A 17,550-nucleotide genomic window follows, 5' to 3' on the forward strand; every position below is an offset into this window, starting at 1 on the left:
TTTATTAATGTGAAATGTATTTTTGAAGTTCTGCCACAAGCCTGGCATATCTTAAACATTAGGGTTCAAGACTAGATGGCAGCAGAGGCAAAATTAAAGAGATGAAACTATGCTACTAGAGATGGCCTTCTGTAAAATAAAACACTGTGACATATGTTTAGTTTTGTTTCCATATATATTGTCGTGGGATGCACTAACCCAGCTGCCATTGCAAACTTGCTGTGTATACATGCATTCTTCAGCATTTTTAAATCATTTGTTCCTCAGTGATCCTGAAACTCCAGGAAGAGGAAGTCCTGTTTTAGCTGTTGTCGTCCATAGTTGTCAATCTCAGTTAGTGCCTTGATTCCTGAAATAGATTGAGAGAGGTCCCTAAGGTTTCTAGTTGTGCCTTTTGCAGGAGGCACACTCAGAAAGTAAATAGCCACCCATGAATCTAATTCAGCATAAATTATCAACAGGAAGTCTAGAAAAATACCTTTATAAAACCAAAGATATTTCACTTTTAAAAAACTGAAAATACACTTTGTATTTACCATGTACTTTGTCTATGACTCGTTGAAGAGACATTCTTTTTGATTTCTTTTAGCCAACTTGGAATGCTCTAGTGATGATTTCCATCATTTCTCACCAGTTGAAATTCCTCCAGTTGAAATTAGCTCTCTTGAGCTCCCTCCTAAGAAACTTACAGATACTCACCAAACAAACAACACTGAGTTGAGACCTGGTGTGATAGACCTTCAACAACAGCTCAATTCGTCTGAGGAAAAATCGAATGGCATTCATCCTCTTCATGGAGTAAATGGAATGATTAACAGCAAGCCAAATGGTGATAAATCCATCCCACCTCCAGCTGTCTTGCTTTCACCCACAAAGGAGCCACCACCTGTGCTTGCCAAACCAAAGCTGTGAGTATTTTTGAGTGTTTTTGTTTCCTATAAACGTGATATTTGTTGACAGCAAATTTTTGCCTGAAGCGATTCAGCATTAGACAAACGGACAGTCACGGTGCCTGTCCCTTGAACAGTCTTCCTGCTACTGTGATTTATGTGCCAAAGAGCTGAACAGAGGAGACACTTGTTTCCTTTACATAGTGCTACATCAAAGGGAAGTACATTCCATATCCCAATGCCTTTAGAGAGGTGTAAGATAAAGTCACAAACAGAGAAATTTTGTAGTGGCTGTTGCTCCATGCCTTTTTTTCCCTATTCACCATACCTAAAGATCATAGTGGCCTGAGATTTTTGGACGCTATTTCTGTTTCAGCACTGGTTAGGTCTTTTTTTTTTCTGCATGTGCTTGAGTTTGTGTAGTCAGTGGATATTCAGGTGTGTAATGTTTTTATTTCTTATGTTTATCGATAACACATATCTCGTTCTGCTTTCAGCCAGATTACAATAGCTCTCTTATAGCTAAAAATCTGAGAAGGCAAAGCTCTAGGAAAGGACAGAGAAATGAGTGGTAAAAAAGTTACAGCAACATTTTTACCTTTTGTTAATGATGATACCTTATGCATAAGCAATATTATGCTCCCTGTTAACTTATAGTTTGATTTTAACATTGCACAGACTCCTCTTTTCCATCTCCCTCAAGGATATTTGGAATGGGATGAACTAAAATGCTACTTTATTTCATTTGCATCAATAGTTGGAAGGAATTGTAAGTTATAAAAAAGTGTTTAAGAAGAAGCATGAAACATGGTCTTCAAGCTTAAGCTGGGTCATTTGCTTTATTCTGTGTTTTCACAGGAAACTTATAAAATATAAAAATGCTGTTATTTTAGCACTCCTGTTGAATTTAAATATACAAAACCACATTTGAGACAGTGAGCTAACAGTATTCCCTTTCTACTCACCACTTTTTCTTTCACTTGCTCTTTGTCATTCTAAGCAGTCTTTGGCAACTGTAGAAGGGAAGGAGGAGTGGAAGAACTAGAAGGACAGAGTCGTGAAATGACAGAGTATATGGTGGTGGTTGTGCATATTGGAGAGAGGTGGTCTTACACCCAGCATACATATCTGTTGCAAGACCCACTCGTGAAGAAAGGAGATAGTGGCTCCAGCAGAGCAGTAAAAAGAAATTTCACCCCAGATCTTTCTTTCCCAGAAGCAAGGTTGCCTGAGATAAGGGAAAGAATGTGGTGTAAACATTGTATAATGTTCCACTGCTATGTGTGCAAAATTTGGTTTGTTTTTAAACATAGAGTCAACATAAAATACAGTAACGTGAGAGGGATGCTATTGCAAAAGTCCCTTCAGTTGCTGATGTTCAAATTGATGACCTTGGAATCCCTAGTGTAATTACACTTGATTCCTCTATTTTGCAATTAACAACACTTGATGTACAAGAGCCTGATCTTGATTGCAGTCAAGAGCAGAGGAAGTCTGTGCTGCTGTCAGAAATTGAAATCTTGCCTTCTCCTCAGCCAAGTATTTTGCTCTCAAGCACAGTTATAGCATAAGGAAGGGAAAGAGTGCCAACAAGAGGTGAAAAAGAAATGCCTGACTGCAGACACTTGAAATCAGCTTTCAGCATTTGGAAAACTGCTTCCTTAGTAACAGTGAACAAAATAATGACATTAAAATTAGCTGAGTAGTAAAGTAGCTCTCTCAACCGTGAGAATGATCTCTCTTGAAAAGAACTCATCTATGGAATTGTATCTGTCCATAGAGATGATAGAATCAGCACATTCTAGCAGTGTGCTAGGGCAAGCACACTTATTATAACCTTTTTTAAAAGATATATAAACTTCTAAATTGCTAACTATGGAGAGAGCTTTGAGCTTCTGAAAATCATTAATAAGTTTATTTTTCAGGAAGTCTGGTTTTAAGTTTCCAAAATAATCTTTTGTTTTCAAGTTTATCATAAATTATAAATTAATTAACAGGTTTATCTGTGAACTCTCTGAAAACAGTTTCTTCAACCAACACTAAAAGTAATTGCAAAGAGTTTGGGAATGATAGGCTGGTTTTGTTTTTTTTTTTTTTTATTATTATTATTTTTAATTTAACAAGAGGGAGAGACTGAGTACCTTCTTGAAGTATGAAACACATTTGCATCTTGGCAATGTAGCTGTAACCAACACCTATAAATAATGATTTATCGCAATTCAATCTAATGCAAGAGTGGACATGCTGCAGAGTTTCTGTAGCTGTTTTCAGACTTGAAAAGTGTTTTCAAAGTCCTAAAAAACATTCAGATTGTGGTTACAGACAGTTTAGTAATCCTTAAGGCATCATTAGTTGTTGCTTCAGTCTGGTGCTAAGAGTATTTGAAAGAGTTTAATATGACAATATAAAAAAATTCTGGGAAAAATACATATAGAATTAACTGGGGAAGTAATCAACACCAGATATTTTGCTACGGTGAAATCTAGAAGACATTAATGTAAATATGGTTAAAAGGCACAATATTTCATGCTATCTTTTTTGCAACATGAGTTTCTGTAGAGTGAAAGGACTATCGAACTGAGACAAAACCCCCTGATTTCTGTGATTCTGATCTCTGCTGCAGTGACATATTTGAGGAGGTTGAGCTATTACTGTGCCTTGGACTTTTCAGTCCATAATGGTGTAATGCACAGATGAGGTTTCAGAAGATCCCCAGCAATGCACGTTAAGATATTTTGCATCTCTCAAAATGAGGCAAATGGTGTTAATAGTAATTTCAGTGTGAAGTCTGCATATGAAAGTTCTACCTTAAACCCCTTATAATCCTCAGTGTGAATGTCTGCAAAAAAGACACAAAGCTGTCCTGTAGGACTTTATTATATGACATGTCTATGGTTTCAAATTAAGAACTTCCATTCAAGTGGCTTGGTATTACTGTTATTTTTTCCATGTGTCTGTTAAAACAGTAAGAGAAAAAAAGATGGTGTTCATATGGTTACTGGATGTACCTGTGTGATGTTTGTTGGCTTTGTAACAAACCATCATTTTAAAGTTCATTGACTCAGGGTACAAGCTTAAAGGGAGTTTATTATTTCCATAATAATTGTACTTGATATCTACAAGCAATAAGAAACTTTTTAGAATACATTGAGAAGAGCTGGATAGAAGAACAATATGTGAGAATAGGCAGCAGTTCAATGATTCATGTAGCTTTACATTTATGAGCAAAGGTCTATCCATATCCATTTCTTTTGTTTCATCTGCTCTGCTCTTTCAAGGTTGATAAGGACCTTTGGATCTTTATCTTGCTGGTAAAGTGTACCCTCAATTAAACCTTGATCTACACATACTGTAGTCAAAATTACTAATGCTAACTAAACTTGCTAAAATGTAAAGCAGGATAACTGCACATAAAGTTAATCCCTTCATAATAGTACAAGTCCAGAGCATTTTCTGCATCTGTTTTCACAAGTAATATATGGATGTTTCATTTGTAATTATTTTTTCCTCTCATTCTATACCAATACATTTTTAACAGAAATGGAGTTAAAACAAGGAAAAGTTTAGTGGAGCATTTCCATTTCAATGATCATCAGGCACTTGGACTAGGGTTTATAATTTACTAATAACAAATAAAATATGAAAATAGAGGAGGCTTTATGAAAGAATACACTAAGAAATAGGATATTTCCCCATTTTTTCAGACTCATTTCTTATGCAAAAGTTGCAAATCCTGAAAAGGAATATGAAGTGTTATAATTTCTCCTGGTACACCTGTGGACTGAATGCAGTAGACAACAGTAAGTTTAAAACAAGGCATTAGTTGTCTTTTTTTGGTGATCTTGGATCACTGTGAAAATCTCTGAGACTACTGGAAGACAGAAGAGAGGAAATAGGAAGTGTTATGAAAAATAGTTTGAAAGTCACATTTCATTGCCTATTTCAGATCAAGGAATAGCATGACCCAAAACCAGTGGCAGTTATTGCTGAGAAATTTCCTTTTTACTTGTGTCTTTGTTAACATAGTGTCAAAGAGTAATCACAAATGAACTTTAAGCCTTTTAAAATCTGCAGCAATAGAAGTCTGAATATCTTTCTAACAATAGATGTGAAAAACAAGAGAGGTTAAAGGTGATACATTTATTTTTTCAGTTTTTTTCTCCTTTTGGCACTGATGTTTTCTGACCCAAGGAGGTGGATGCAACTAAGTGTACATCCTGCCTACATAAAAGCTAATCAGTATTTTAACCAGAAAAGTCAAATATCCTTGAAACAGTAATGAAATACATATACTGTTTGTGCTACCACCATGGTATGCACACAGGACCTTGGTGTTTTTTCAGATTTGTACTTTAACACTGAAAGTAATCCAGTTTATAGGACAAGCAAGGACATGAGGGAAATTAATAGAATCATAGATTGATTTCAGTTGGAAGGACCCTTAAGGATTATTTAGCTCCAGTCCCCCCTGTAAGGGAGACTTTCCACTACACCAGGCTGCTCAAAGCCCCTTCCAGCCTGACCTTGAATACTTCAAGCATGCAACAGCTTCTCTGGGCAACCTTTTCCAGTGTCTCACCACCCTCACAGTAAAGAATTTCTTCCTATTATCTAATCTAAACCTACTACCTTTCAGTTTAAAGGCATTACTCCATGTCCTATCACTATCATTACTCCTATATGTCCTGTCTGCTCCATAGGCTCCCTTGAGGTACTGGAAAGGTTGCTCTAAGGTACCCCAGAACCTTCTCCAGGCTGAGCAACCCTGGCTCTCTCAGCCCACCTTCACAGGAGAGGTGCTCCAGCCCTCTGAGCATCTTTGTGGCCTTCTCTGGACTTGTTCAAACAGGTCCGTGTCTTTCTTATGCTGGGGACCCAGAGCTGGACGCAGCACTGCAGGTGGGGTCTCAAAAGAGTGGGGAGAGTAGGCTTCCTCAAGCTGCTGGTCATGATTCTTTTGGATATGGTTGGTCTTCTGGGCTACAAGTGCACAAGTTCAGCCACTTGATTGAGCCTGTGCATTTTAAGCTTTCAGTTAAACACATGCTTTAAACTTGTAAAAGTCTTTAGTGCCTCCAAGAGTGTTCTTCCTCTCTTTTCTGCCCGAGAGTTGCTTTATAGCTCTGTTACCTCTCTCATACCTTTGTTACTGACACCACCAGCTCCTCAAGGTACCAAGAGTGGGATTTTTTCTAAGAAAAGGACAGCAAATGTTTGGGCGGGGAGGTAGATTATGTATTTAAGGCAATTTGTTTTTTTCTGTAACAAGGTTGAATAGAACACTGTGCCAACAGTTTATGATGCACCTTTGAACCAGAAAATATAGCAGAAAATGTTGTTCTATCCATCTGCAAACAGTTTATGGATAGTTTTCTGGTAATCATAAACTAAAAGCATTCAAATGAAACATTTTGATTTTTTGAACATTTCTGTTGGGTTTTTTTTGTTTGTTTCTTTCCTTCTCACCTAAATAACTGGGTAGGTTTAATACATGGAAATTATCAAGCAAAGGAAATCCAAGTGGTCAGTTCTTCTAAAATGCAGCCTTTTCTGGGAGGTTCTCATTGTGCTTTTGGATAGGGAGTTCCTGCAGAAATATTCAAGGATTCTCTTGGTATCACAGGATAGAAATCTCAAACAAAATGATTAAATGCTTCCCTGCATGCTAATCCTTGCAGTCTAATGATCATATGTACTTAATTTTTACATGGCTTTGAATATGGCATGCAGCCACATTTCCCTTGGTATTCTTTCATCCCTGACCATGTAAATATCCAGTCTACACATAATTTTGAAATTGCAAATGTATCATCTTATGCTGGTTATGAGGAGGAAGGTAGATGAGAAGGGATATCGTTTTTGTTTTGAACCACCTTTGTTTACTCTGTCTTGATACAGCTAAACCCACTTGCCAGGACTGCTCACTCCAACTGTAGAAGCTAGAAGATGAAGCTGAAAAACTGAAACAGATGGTGTTCATAATTTTGGATTAGGTTTTCAGGAAAACCTAAATTTTAAAGTCTCAGTAATAGTATATCTCTCATCTTTGCCTTCTGAGTGAGTTCCTAGAGAAAGGTCCCATCTGATTAAGGCAAAGCACTTTTACCTAATACAACAGAAGATTGCACTGACACTTCCTTTGGCACCCAGATCTGTTGAGAAATTTAAAAAAAAACTTCTGCATACAGCACTTAGTATTCTAATCCAAAATGAGAGACTGGAAATCCTTACTCAACTGAGTAAGGATTTACTGAGATATGACATGGAAATTGATTAATATTGAAAAATACAATATTTATTTTAGAAAATCTGCTTGTCCCTTTTGTACAGGTTTTGGCAGTACTTTTTATGATGTTCAGTTAGTCAAAAAATTGAAATAAAAGATCAACCAATATCAGTTTGTGAGACAGAGAGAGGAACTGGCCAAAGCTTGTTCTGTCAATCCTCACTTTCTTTGGAAAGTGTGTTTAGTAGAGTCTGGATAGATAAAGTTCCTTTTGATAACTTTGTCAAAGTATTCTGGACACCACAGTTCTCTATGATAGACAAGCATAATTATGTGAATAGTAGTTGGGTTAAATAGTTATTATGTTTGAATAGGATTTCAAAGCTACATGACTTCAGCTTGAAATTTCCAACATTATGAGGACTGATTAGTAATTGTTTTAATATTCTTTCCTTGAAGAAATTTTAAAAAAAAGGTAATTTCAGGATGTTTTTTTAGCAAGGATAACTTCTGAATAGCTAATTTACTGCATGCTTTTTAATATATAGCCAAAAAAAGTAGCTAAACTATCTAAACACAAATTTGTTAAGGTGCTGGCTACCCTCAAACTCCCAGTGCCTACTCTTTAATAAACTTTTTTGTGGAATTTACTTTATCATAGAAACCATCTGCGATTAGTCCTACCCATCTACCTGCAGTTGGTCATGCCCATGCTTTAAAAAGATCTGCAGAAGTGTGAACCCATCCTTGAGTAAGGAGACTTGCTGGACAGGGTGCTAGCTCATGAAGTTTAATAATAAACTCACATAGTTATATAGCAACTTGATTTTATTAGTTTTCTGTTCCCTCCTAACATATGACAGATTATTTTTTTTATTAAAGTTATGCAATTGTCAGATGGTTTCCATGCTTCTTCTACCTGTGATTGTACTACTAAATTTTTCTTGTATGTCATTTCAAGTTTTAATCCTTGTTCTCAGGTATATCTACCAATATCTCTTTCGTGTACTTATATTAACTGTGTTTAAATTTTCTTTGTTAAGAAATGTTTTCTGGTGACGAAAATAAGAGGTTGGAACTCAGTGGCATTTGCTTTTTTCTGGTTCAGTGCATGCCATGAAACTTAGCTACAGAATTTACATGTGCTATTTTTTTCTGTCATAAACAGAATCAATAGAGGTAACGAAATATACCAAAGAAGACCTAAGAATTGAGCAAGGGCTTCAGGTCCTGCTCTGTCAGCCTTATTCTTGTCCTAAGAAGCCTTATTGCTCTCTTAGCGGTTTTATGGAGCTAGGAATGGAAAAGGCTTGTCCAGTGGAGGGAGTGTGTTCCTGGAGTAGATATCTGTCAAGGAAACAAATTGACTCTTTCTAGAACACTGAAAAAACCATGTAAGAGACAGTGGCTGGACCACTTTTAGAGGCCCTGTCTATATCCTATAAGAAACACCAAATTGGAAGCACAAGTCTAGAATTTAGCTGCAAAGAAATTCAGTATTTGGTTGGAAATTAGACATAGGGAAGCCAGAAAAGGCCCCAAAGCTAAGGGCCAGGATAGCTGTATTTACACACAATAGTTTCACTACTGGTGTAGGAAATGCCTTCAGGGGATGATGAAGGGTTAGCCTTGGTACCAAGTAGAACAGTTGTTTACTAGAAATATAATCAGTCTCTTATCATTTGAGAGCCTTGATAGTATATAGTATATATGTATTGTCTAAAAAAAACTCCAAAAAACTCATGAAAACCTAACTTGGCTGATATCTGGAATGTTCTAGAATTCCTGCCTGTTACCTTGTGTCAGGCCTTGAGGTATCCCTGCCAAAATCTGCAGTGTATTTGTTAAGAAAAATAATTAGCATATATGAAGCTAATGGAATTGGACACCTGGTAAACTCTGAGAATTTTGCTTCCAGGATGAGATCTTGGCAACCCTCTTATAACCTCTCAAAGGCATTGCATTTTTGTTTCTTTTGACTAATTGTTACAAATATTTTCTATTTTCTCACTGTTATTATTGACTTCATTAAAGTCAATTTAGTACAAGTGGTAGTAGTTTACTCAGATCCTGTTACAGTTGTTCATGTATTTCTGCAGTGAAAAATGGAAATGGGAGACATATGGATATGGGAGTAATAACAATTCAGAGGGAAAATTTCTCTTTTCTTGGATTAGAAAAATGCAATTAAAGGAAAGTCTTTCCTAAAATTTCTCTTTTCAAAACCTTTTCTTAAAATAATTGTAATAGAAAAAAAGAAGTTAAAGTAACTGGAGCTTCAAGTAGCTTTTCTTTCATTCTCTTTCCATCACTTGCTGTTGCTCATGCTCTCTCTGTCATACATGCTCTCACTTCTATCTCTCACTTTCTTTCATTCTGATGGAAAGTCTTAACAATTAAGTCTTCACAATTCAGACAGATGAACCACTGTTAGCATAAGCTTCACCAATTCAGCATAAGGACTGCTTTGCATTTATTGCACTATCATGTCTTCACAAAACCTCAAAGGGTTCTTAGCAGAATCAGAGGAAAAACTCAAATTTTCCATTTCAAGTACAATAATGTCAGAGTTCCTGTAGAAATTCCTTTTCTGTGAGTTTTGTTGAGCTGCTGCATTCATTCTCCTGCTTGAAGGAATTAAATACTTGCATGATCCTGACAGATTTATAAAATGCAGATCAAATTGCTTAAGTTCTCAGTGGGTGAGAAAGACAGGGTAGAAGCCTAAACTTTAATGTGAAAATTCTGATTAAAGAGGTTTCATGAAAGACACTATGGAAAATTATTTTTGATAACTGGTAAGTTCTTTGTAATATTATATGTTTTTACTGGTTTGCTTTAATAGAACTGATATTACAAGGCCCTGTATTTAGTTTTTTAGAAATTACTGTGTTAACAGTATCCTTAGAGTTTGAATCATTAAGTCATTTTCTTACCTATTTGAGTGAAAAATCCATTCTGTTTCTTTATTAATCTCACCTATGGTGTTCCTCCATAACTGTGTTCTGATTGGTTGTTCTGATGTTCTCGGTTTGTGCAAGTGCTTATAATTTCTCTATGTCTTAATATTACATTTTTAATACATGCCTGTGAAACAGTTAGTGTGTTGACCCTCTAAAAATCCTGTAGCTGTGGAATTGCTTGTAACCTGTTACAGCTTCCTAATATGAAAACCATCATATGGCACCTATAAAGTCTACTGCCTACTTGGAACTGGCATATAGGGATTAAATTTTTGGTAAAAGCAGAGCTTCCTCTCCACTGCATGCAGAAATGGATGTGATACCAATGTACACAGACAAAAGTATACTTGCAGTTCCTATTTCATCAATTACTAGGTGAGATATTTTCTTATTGACAAACCAGCTGTTTACCCAAGGAGCTTACCAAGGACCTGGTTCTAGTTTTAAATATATCTAAATAAAGTAGAAAAGCATTAGAAATCTATCTGAACCTGCAAGTGGTATATGGGATATTATTTAAAATTTCTCGCTGATTGCAGAAGGATACCTTCTCATTATATAATTTTCTGCTTATTCTGTTGGTGTTAGAGACTGACATAGAACCTGGAAGTAAATGCTCTTCTATACTGTTGTGTGTGTGTGTGCAGTATATGTGCCAAACTTCAACAGGTACTGATCTTATGGCAATTTATCTAAGTTTATCTCTTGCACTTTCGTAAAGTACCTTGCCAGTAAATGCATTGTGCAAGCCCTTTGGCATTTTTTCACCGTTCCTATCTGTACCTGCTTCCTTTTTAATTTCCCCCTGTAACTGATTTCTTAAACTAAGGATTTCTTTGGTTTTTTATTTGTGCTGGCAAGTACAGCGCAATGTTACTATTTTTTCAATTTGGAAGAGAATGAGGGAAGCTAGCTTGACTAAGCTTAAAGCCCATAGAGTCCTAATGAGAACCTGCATTCAGAGTACTCAAATGTCACCTCTTGAAAGTTCAGCTTCTATGATAGGAATTGTGTAAGCAAACCCTGTATCTCTGCAGAATCTCTCCAGATTTCAAGAATAGCAGTAGGTATGCAAGTGGTGATCTGGTCAAAGAATGCAACTTTGTGGTTTAGAGGCAGAATACCTGATAGGTATTCTCCCTTCAATTGAATATATTTAAGCATCAATAGCACATTCCAAAAGGTAAAGCATAATGGAATGGATTGCTGCTGTTGTAGTTTAGGGAAAGTTTAATGTCTGTTAGATACCACCCTTCTTTTGAGAAGATGACCTGTTAATACTCACAGAGAGAAAGCTCAAGCAGTCATAAGTGGAAACAGCTTTATTGCAGCAGATTGCTTCTAATTTCACCTAAAGGATGGAGGCATCTTTGTTTTCCAGCTTTCAGAATTCACTAGCAACTTTTTCTGTTTTGTCACATTTGAGAAAAATGCTTTTTATTTTATAATTAAATATTCAAAACATATAAAATGGGAGACATTACTGTAAAAGTCTGATTTTATCTTTTGACAACCAATTGCTCCAACGTGCATGTTAATTACATCTTTAAAATTCATGAATTTTCATAACTTCTTACAGGATAAAATTATCATTGGAGATTATACAGAAGTGAGAGGTCCTCTGAAGTGCTTCATATTGTCTTTTTTAAATTAGTATCTGTAGTATTTTAAATACTTAGGGAAATAGTTATATTGACTTAGATGTTACTCAGTAGCTAAAATTGCTTAGCATTTTTAGTTTTGGATATAGATGTTACTCAGTAGCTAAAATTGCTTAGCATTTTTAGTTTTGGATATACTTCAACTTCTGTTTACTTTTATAATGCTCACTGGGAATTAACTCTTCCTCCCTGAAGTAATGTAAGATAAGGAGTGTTTTCTGTCAGAAGCAGAAATTCACAGCTATCATGATTTTCTTGGTTCCCTTGCTAATCATGTTTACTTAACTCTCAACACAGTCTAAAATGGACTTTAGTGACATTTCCAGACTTTGTTATCTAGTAAATTCTTGTCTGAGTGAAGTTGCCAAGTCAGCCCCTGAAGACAGAGCTGTGTGACTTCAGCTTCCACTAAAACACATAACATAATGCTGGTTATGAGCAAACACTCTGGAAATGTGCATAAAAAATACTCCATGTACAGAAGCATCCTTTCAGCAGCCACAGCCATTGGGATTATGTAATGAGCCTCCTCCTTTCTTTATTAAAGTCACAGAAGAATTTGATGATATGTCACAGCAGAGGACTGTAGTCCTGCATAGAGAACACCTGAGTCAAAGCAAAATATTTGGGGGGTGGGGGCAAAAAAGCCTTTATAAATGTCCAGAATTACAAATGGCCAGCCTGGCTATTGCTGTAGTACAGGTAAATATTATGTTCTTTTTTTCCCTTCTATGTGTTCGAAAGACACATCTTATGAAAGACAAAGAATTGCTAATTTAATTAAAAACAGCATGGTACAAATGAGAAGGTCCCTGAGACAGGACTCTGCAGTTTTGATACTTTTGCTCTGTCTAGTTTATTTTTTCTATGTGAATATTTGTCTCTTGAAGTAGAAAAACAAGAGGCGCAAGAGCATTTGAGTTTTTCTATCACTAACTCAGAGGGCTTCATAATTGACTGAAGTTGCAGTAATGTGTTTTATTGCAGAAGGCCACAGATACAAATTTTTGAATTATATGTTCCCCAAAAATATTTTATAATTTCTTTCCATCATGAAGTGGTAGTTGCTGCACATAGAGATCGTTTGTACATGGATATCTTTGTCTCACACTTCTTAAGATCCATGCTCAGAGATTGTCAGGGTTAGCCCCTCTCATTATTCCTTGGTCGATAATTGGATTATGTGACAGGGATCCCAAATGCCTCGCTTCCGTATTATCCAGAATTGTAGCCTTGCCTGCAGCATCCCAAGGACAGATTAACCAATTAATTACCAATTCATTAGGTCATGGAGTGTAATCCTTTTTTAGGCCACTAAGGTCCTTCAGGGAAAAGGACTCAATATGACTTCTGATTTTGAGTCAGTTGCTGGAGCTGGCTTTGAGGGTCCTTCCCCTGGATCATCATTGTCCACTGGCTGATTGGTTTTGGTTGTGTGTTTCCCATCTCTCAAGGTAGGAGCAGCAGCCATTGGTTGAGGGTCACAGTCTGGTTTAGCTGCGGGCTTAGGCTCACTGTCTGATTAACTGCAGCCTGAGTAACTGGGATGTTGACTGCAGCCTGAGTGACTGGAGTAGCTGCTGATTTATCTCCCTGTCTCTATCTGCTGCCCTACAGTATTTAGCAGTGTGCAATAAGCATATGCCAGCTTATTGCAATGAGCTTTTTTTTATTAGAATCATCACAGCACTTTTCTTTCAGATATTTTCCCATTTCATATGGGTTCTGTATTTGTTCATATGGAAGTCCCAGGTTATAGGGTCAGAAAATTCTTTCGGGGTTTGGCCCATATCCTCCCATTCTCCACACCACTCAGGATTTTTTTATGCTTGGGTCCACACCTGGGTCAGGCATCTCATTAGTTCTTCTGGACATATTAGCCCTCATTTTAGACAAGTTGCAAACTATATACAGGAAGCTTATTAGATAAAATACCAGGAAAGTGGTCTCTTTAACATTCAGGGGAAATTGAACGTCCCCAAAAAGTGACATAACAGATTCAAAGCAGAAGAAGGGAAGCAAAGGAAAGGCTGAAAAGCTTCATTCCCTGCTCCTCTTCTAACAAATTGGGTGCAATTACAAATAAACTCCTAAAATATGCTATTGGAACTAGGACACAGGGTAGGATGAAGAAACCATAAACCATACATATCTTGAACAAACTTCAGTACCTTTTTTAATTCCTTATAAGCCATTATTACTATGCTCAGCACAACAGCAACCCAAACCCGTGCCCCTCTATTGTAAAAGCTATGTGTTAGGGTCAACATTGGAGCTATCTCCAGAGAAGAAAATAGGCCTAGGCACCAGAAAGGTATTAAAACTTTAAAAAAGCCTAGGGACCAGAAACACATGAAGGCTTTCACCCAGAGAGACATAATGAATTTAAGCAACATGGCTACTGACTCCTTTATCCCACTACAGAGTAAATGAAACTAAAATGCAATCAGTACAGGTTTTTTTCCATTTTCTCAAGCCACACACTGGGTGCCAAAAAGTATTTGTCTTGATTTAGGGCAAATTTGGGAGGAAAATTCTGAATGGGGTTTTTTTGGAAAGCAAATTCAAGCAGCCCTTTTTTCTCATTGGTTTGAGAAAGATCTCTTTGGAGAAAAGTGGAAAAAGCTGTTTATTTAACAAGCAAAGTACTCACAAACATGAAAAAATGAGTAATATTAAAAAATGTAACCTTTCATTGTTTTGAGGAGATGGCAAATTCAGAGAGAGTCTTTTTCCTGGGGTCTAGCTTGGCGTAAATTTGCCAAACTGAAACTCAAAATGCTGGAAACTTTAGATTTAAGACATGCCTTTGAATATGAATATGGGAACTTAGAGAAAATACAGACTCACAAGTTTTACTTGGTAACTAACTGAACTATCTGCAAGAAATGCTATGGGACAAAAAGTATAGTTCATCAAAGGTAGCCAAAGGACAAAGAAAAGAGGATTGGTTTCATTTTTTTTTTAAAGTAAGCTAAATATACAAGTGGATGAGCTTCCGAGGCTTTGATGTAGCTGGCTTTTTGGAAGAGGTTTGTTCTGCCAGTTCTGACCAGGATAGAGCATGCATGTCAAATCCTTTTCTAAACAAGCCTCTCTGATTTCTTCCAGAGAACCAGCCTTACTAAAGCAAGGCAAGGTTAACCCTTATTTAAGAAAAGTATAATGTTATGTAAGTCAAGAGAAAGAAGGAGATTGTAGCTCACTGAAATGGTGCTTCTAACAATAGACATTGATTTAAGCCATTAAATAAATGATGGCATTTTTTCCAAAATGAGATAAGGACAATTCAGAATAAATAGCAAACTTTCATGTTACTATAACAAATGATAGTTTCACAAATAATCCGTTAGGTTTTCTAGAGGATGAAATATTGAAAATATTCATTCAGCAATTCATAACATTTTATAGCTGAAGAAAAAAAAATTCTGGCAAAATGGGAGGTACATAAATATGTTTCTTTATATTCTTTTACTACAGTCATGTAGTAAAAGAAATATCAGTAATGGCTAGAAGTAAATTCTTAGAAAATGTTTACCTCTCTGTAGTAAATCTTGGTATAGTATGTATTTTATGACAAAAATGAGGACAAAAAGATCAGTCTTGAAAGATTAAATCTAATTCTTCTGAAAAGGCATGCACATGGTATGAACCCCTGATGAAATCACATCTAAATCCCATTTTATACTCAAACAGTGAAAGAGCAAGCACTAGATTGCCAGGCCTGACCAGGCAATATTTGGACTCAAACATTTTGAAACAGTGCTGTGGATAATGATATTCTGTAAAGCTTTCAGATAGAGTTTAATATGTAATAACAGATAAGTACAAGTATGATTTTAGTGAAAACATTGTGAAATCAATGACTGGGGATCTGGACAACATGAACGTAACCTATTAAAGGAAATATTAGGGATAGGAAATAGCTGTTTATACTCAATTTGTTGCATACCACTTGTATATTTCATGTTTACTCATCCATGGAATGTTTCAGAGAAAACATTAACTTTTTGCCAAGGGAAAATGCAGTACAGCGTTATTTAAGGACAGAATAACTTTTTTAGGAGTCCAGATTTCAGATGGTAACTCTGTCAGCTTTGGATGTTGGCTGTTGGTTGTTAACCTTGCGGAAAATAAGCACAGATTCTGTGAGCACTCTGTACCCATTTGCCCTTATTTGTGTGGGAATCCATGCACTTTTAAACAGTAAACAGTATACTTGTAACCAGTTCTAGTTATTGCTTTGTGCCACCTAGTATCCTCCATGAATTAGAATTTCTTTCTAATATGGTCAAAGGCTTTCTCATAAGCTGTCAGAAAGCAGTTGGTTTTCAACTCAAGTATTTTACAGCTTTAATTTGTGATTAGAAGGAAAATTATTCACCTAAACTTCAGAAAAAGTGAATGAGAGAAATATTCTCTCTAAAATGAGAAGTATTATAAACATAAAACATCTGATATAAATGCCAAAACAATTTTGAGAAGCCAAAGGTATTTTTGTAAATTTTGTTATAGTGATCAATGTCAAACTTCACTAATATCAAAACCATAAACTTTCAGAGCCCCACTTTAATTTGCAATGACTTGACTCTGATTTTCCTTGGATTTACTGGAGTATCTACTTAATACCCCTTGTATGTGGAGATTCTTGGAAAGAGATCTAAAAACCCAGTAATATTGTAGTTTATTTTAGCCAGAAATTCCAATGGATTTTGTTCTTCTTTCATACAAGTAAATAATACTTTTTATTTTCTTTTTTTTTTTAAAGGTATAGACTTCTACAAGACCTTTGAAATGAACTGTATATATTAACATGAAAGAGTTAGAAAACGTGAAAGAATTAGAAAATTAGAAAGAAAGAGAGTAGGTTTTTCAGATACTAATAATTTCATCTCTTCTAAATGTTTGCAAACCATTGTAAATTTCTGTAAGTTCTAAGCTCCCAAAAGATGATTCAGTCTTGTGCTACTTGGAGAAGAATCCAACTATATCCTTTACCAGTCCTCAGAACAATGATGTTACACACAGCTTGTAGAATGTGGAAATAATAGGGTTACCAGATCCTTCCTTCTATGTATAAAAATTATCTCAAATGTAATTGGATGAGGTCTGTGGTTATGCTATTGGGTAGTAGTGTACATGTGTGTGTGTGTATTCCCATGATAATCCTTTTTGAAGATTCCTTTATTTAAAAATATTTTGCAGTACTCAAAAGGAAACCTCAATCTCTCCAATTTAGAAACTGTGTATGATAATCATTGAGCTAGGCATAAGGTGTGCTAAATGTGAGTTCACTTTTGATTTTCTGGTGTTTACCTGGAAAATACTTCTGCATTCATCTTAGTTTTGGTACAGGTTTTTTGGCTGTTGCTCTTGGTTTTTCCTTATTTGACCATTGTGCTGAAGATGCATGCCTCGAGCTAGTTGCATGTTTATTGATGGAATAGATACAGCATATTGCTACTCCACAAGTATTAGTATGTTGTGTGCTTTTAATTCTTCACAGATTCAAACTTATTAAGACTGGATCTTTTTCTCTTGGCTTTGATTGCCGAGAACTGTGTCTACAATTAACCTCTCTACATCTTTGTCTTTCAGGAGCAAATCTGAACAACCCACTATCTCTCTAGTGGGGTAGAGTAGGTGTCTCACTGGTGAGGCTCATTTCACATGGTCATTTAGAGGTCAGTCTTCACACAGAGTTCACACAATCTGTTAGAAGTCAGGTTTTAGGTATCTAATCTAAGCTTGCTGGAACTGGAGTTGACTTTGTATGTAAGTTCAACTTATATATGTAGATAAGCATTATT

At 36.1% G+C, this 17,550-nt stretch overlaps 1 protein-coding gene across 9 annotated transcripts in view; it reads left to right on the forward strand.

Moving 5' to 3' along the window:
• The window catches only part of PALLD (palladin, cytoskeletal associated protein), a 187,296-nt gene that overhangs the window by 78,488 nt on the left and 91,258 nt on the right, over positions 1–17,550 (forward strand). For all 9 annotated transcript variants that reach the window (XM_071432031.1, XM_071432030.1, XM_071432032.1 and 6 more), the window contains exon 10: positions 590–908. In XM_071432031.1, the coding sequence (XP_071288132.1) occupies positions 590–908 (319 nt within the window). The remainder of the gene's footprint in view (positions 1–589; positions 909–17,550) is intronic.

This window comes from Agelaius tricolor, unplaced genomic scaffold (genome assembly GCF_023055355.1).
Source record: "Agelaius tricolor isolate 1412-34295 unplaced genomic scaffold, bAgeTri1.0.p SCAF_8, whole genome shotgun sequence".
Taxonomy (NCBI): domain Eukaryota; kingdom Metazoa; phylum Chordata; class Aves; order Passeriformes; family Icteridae; genus Agelaius; species Agelaius tricolor.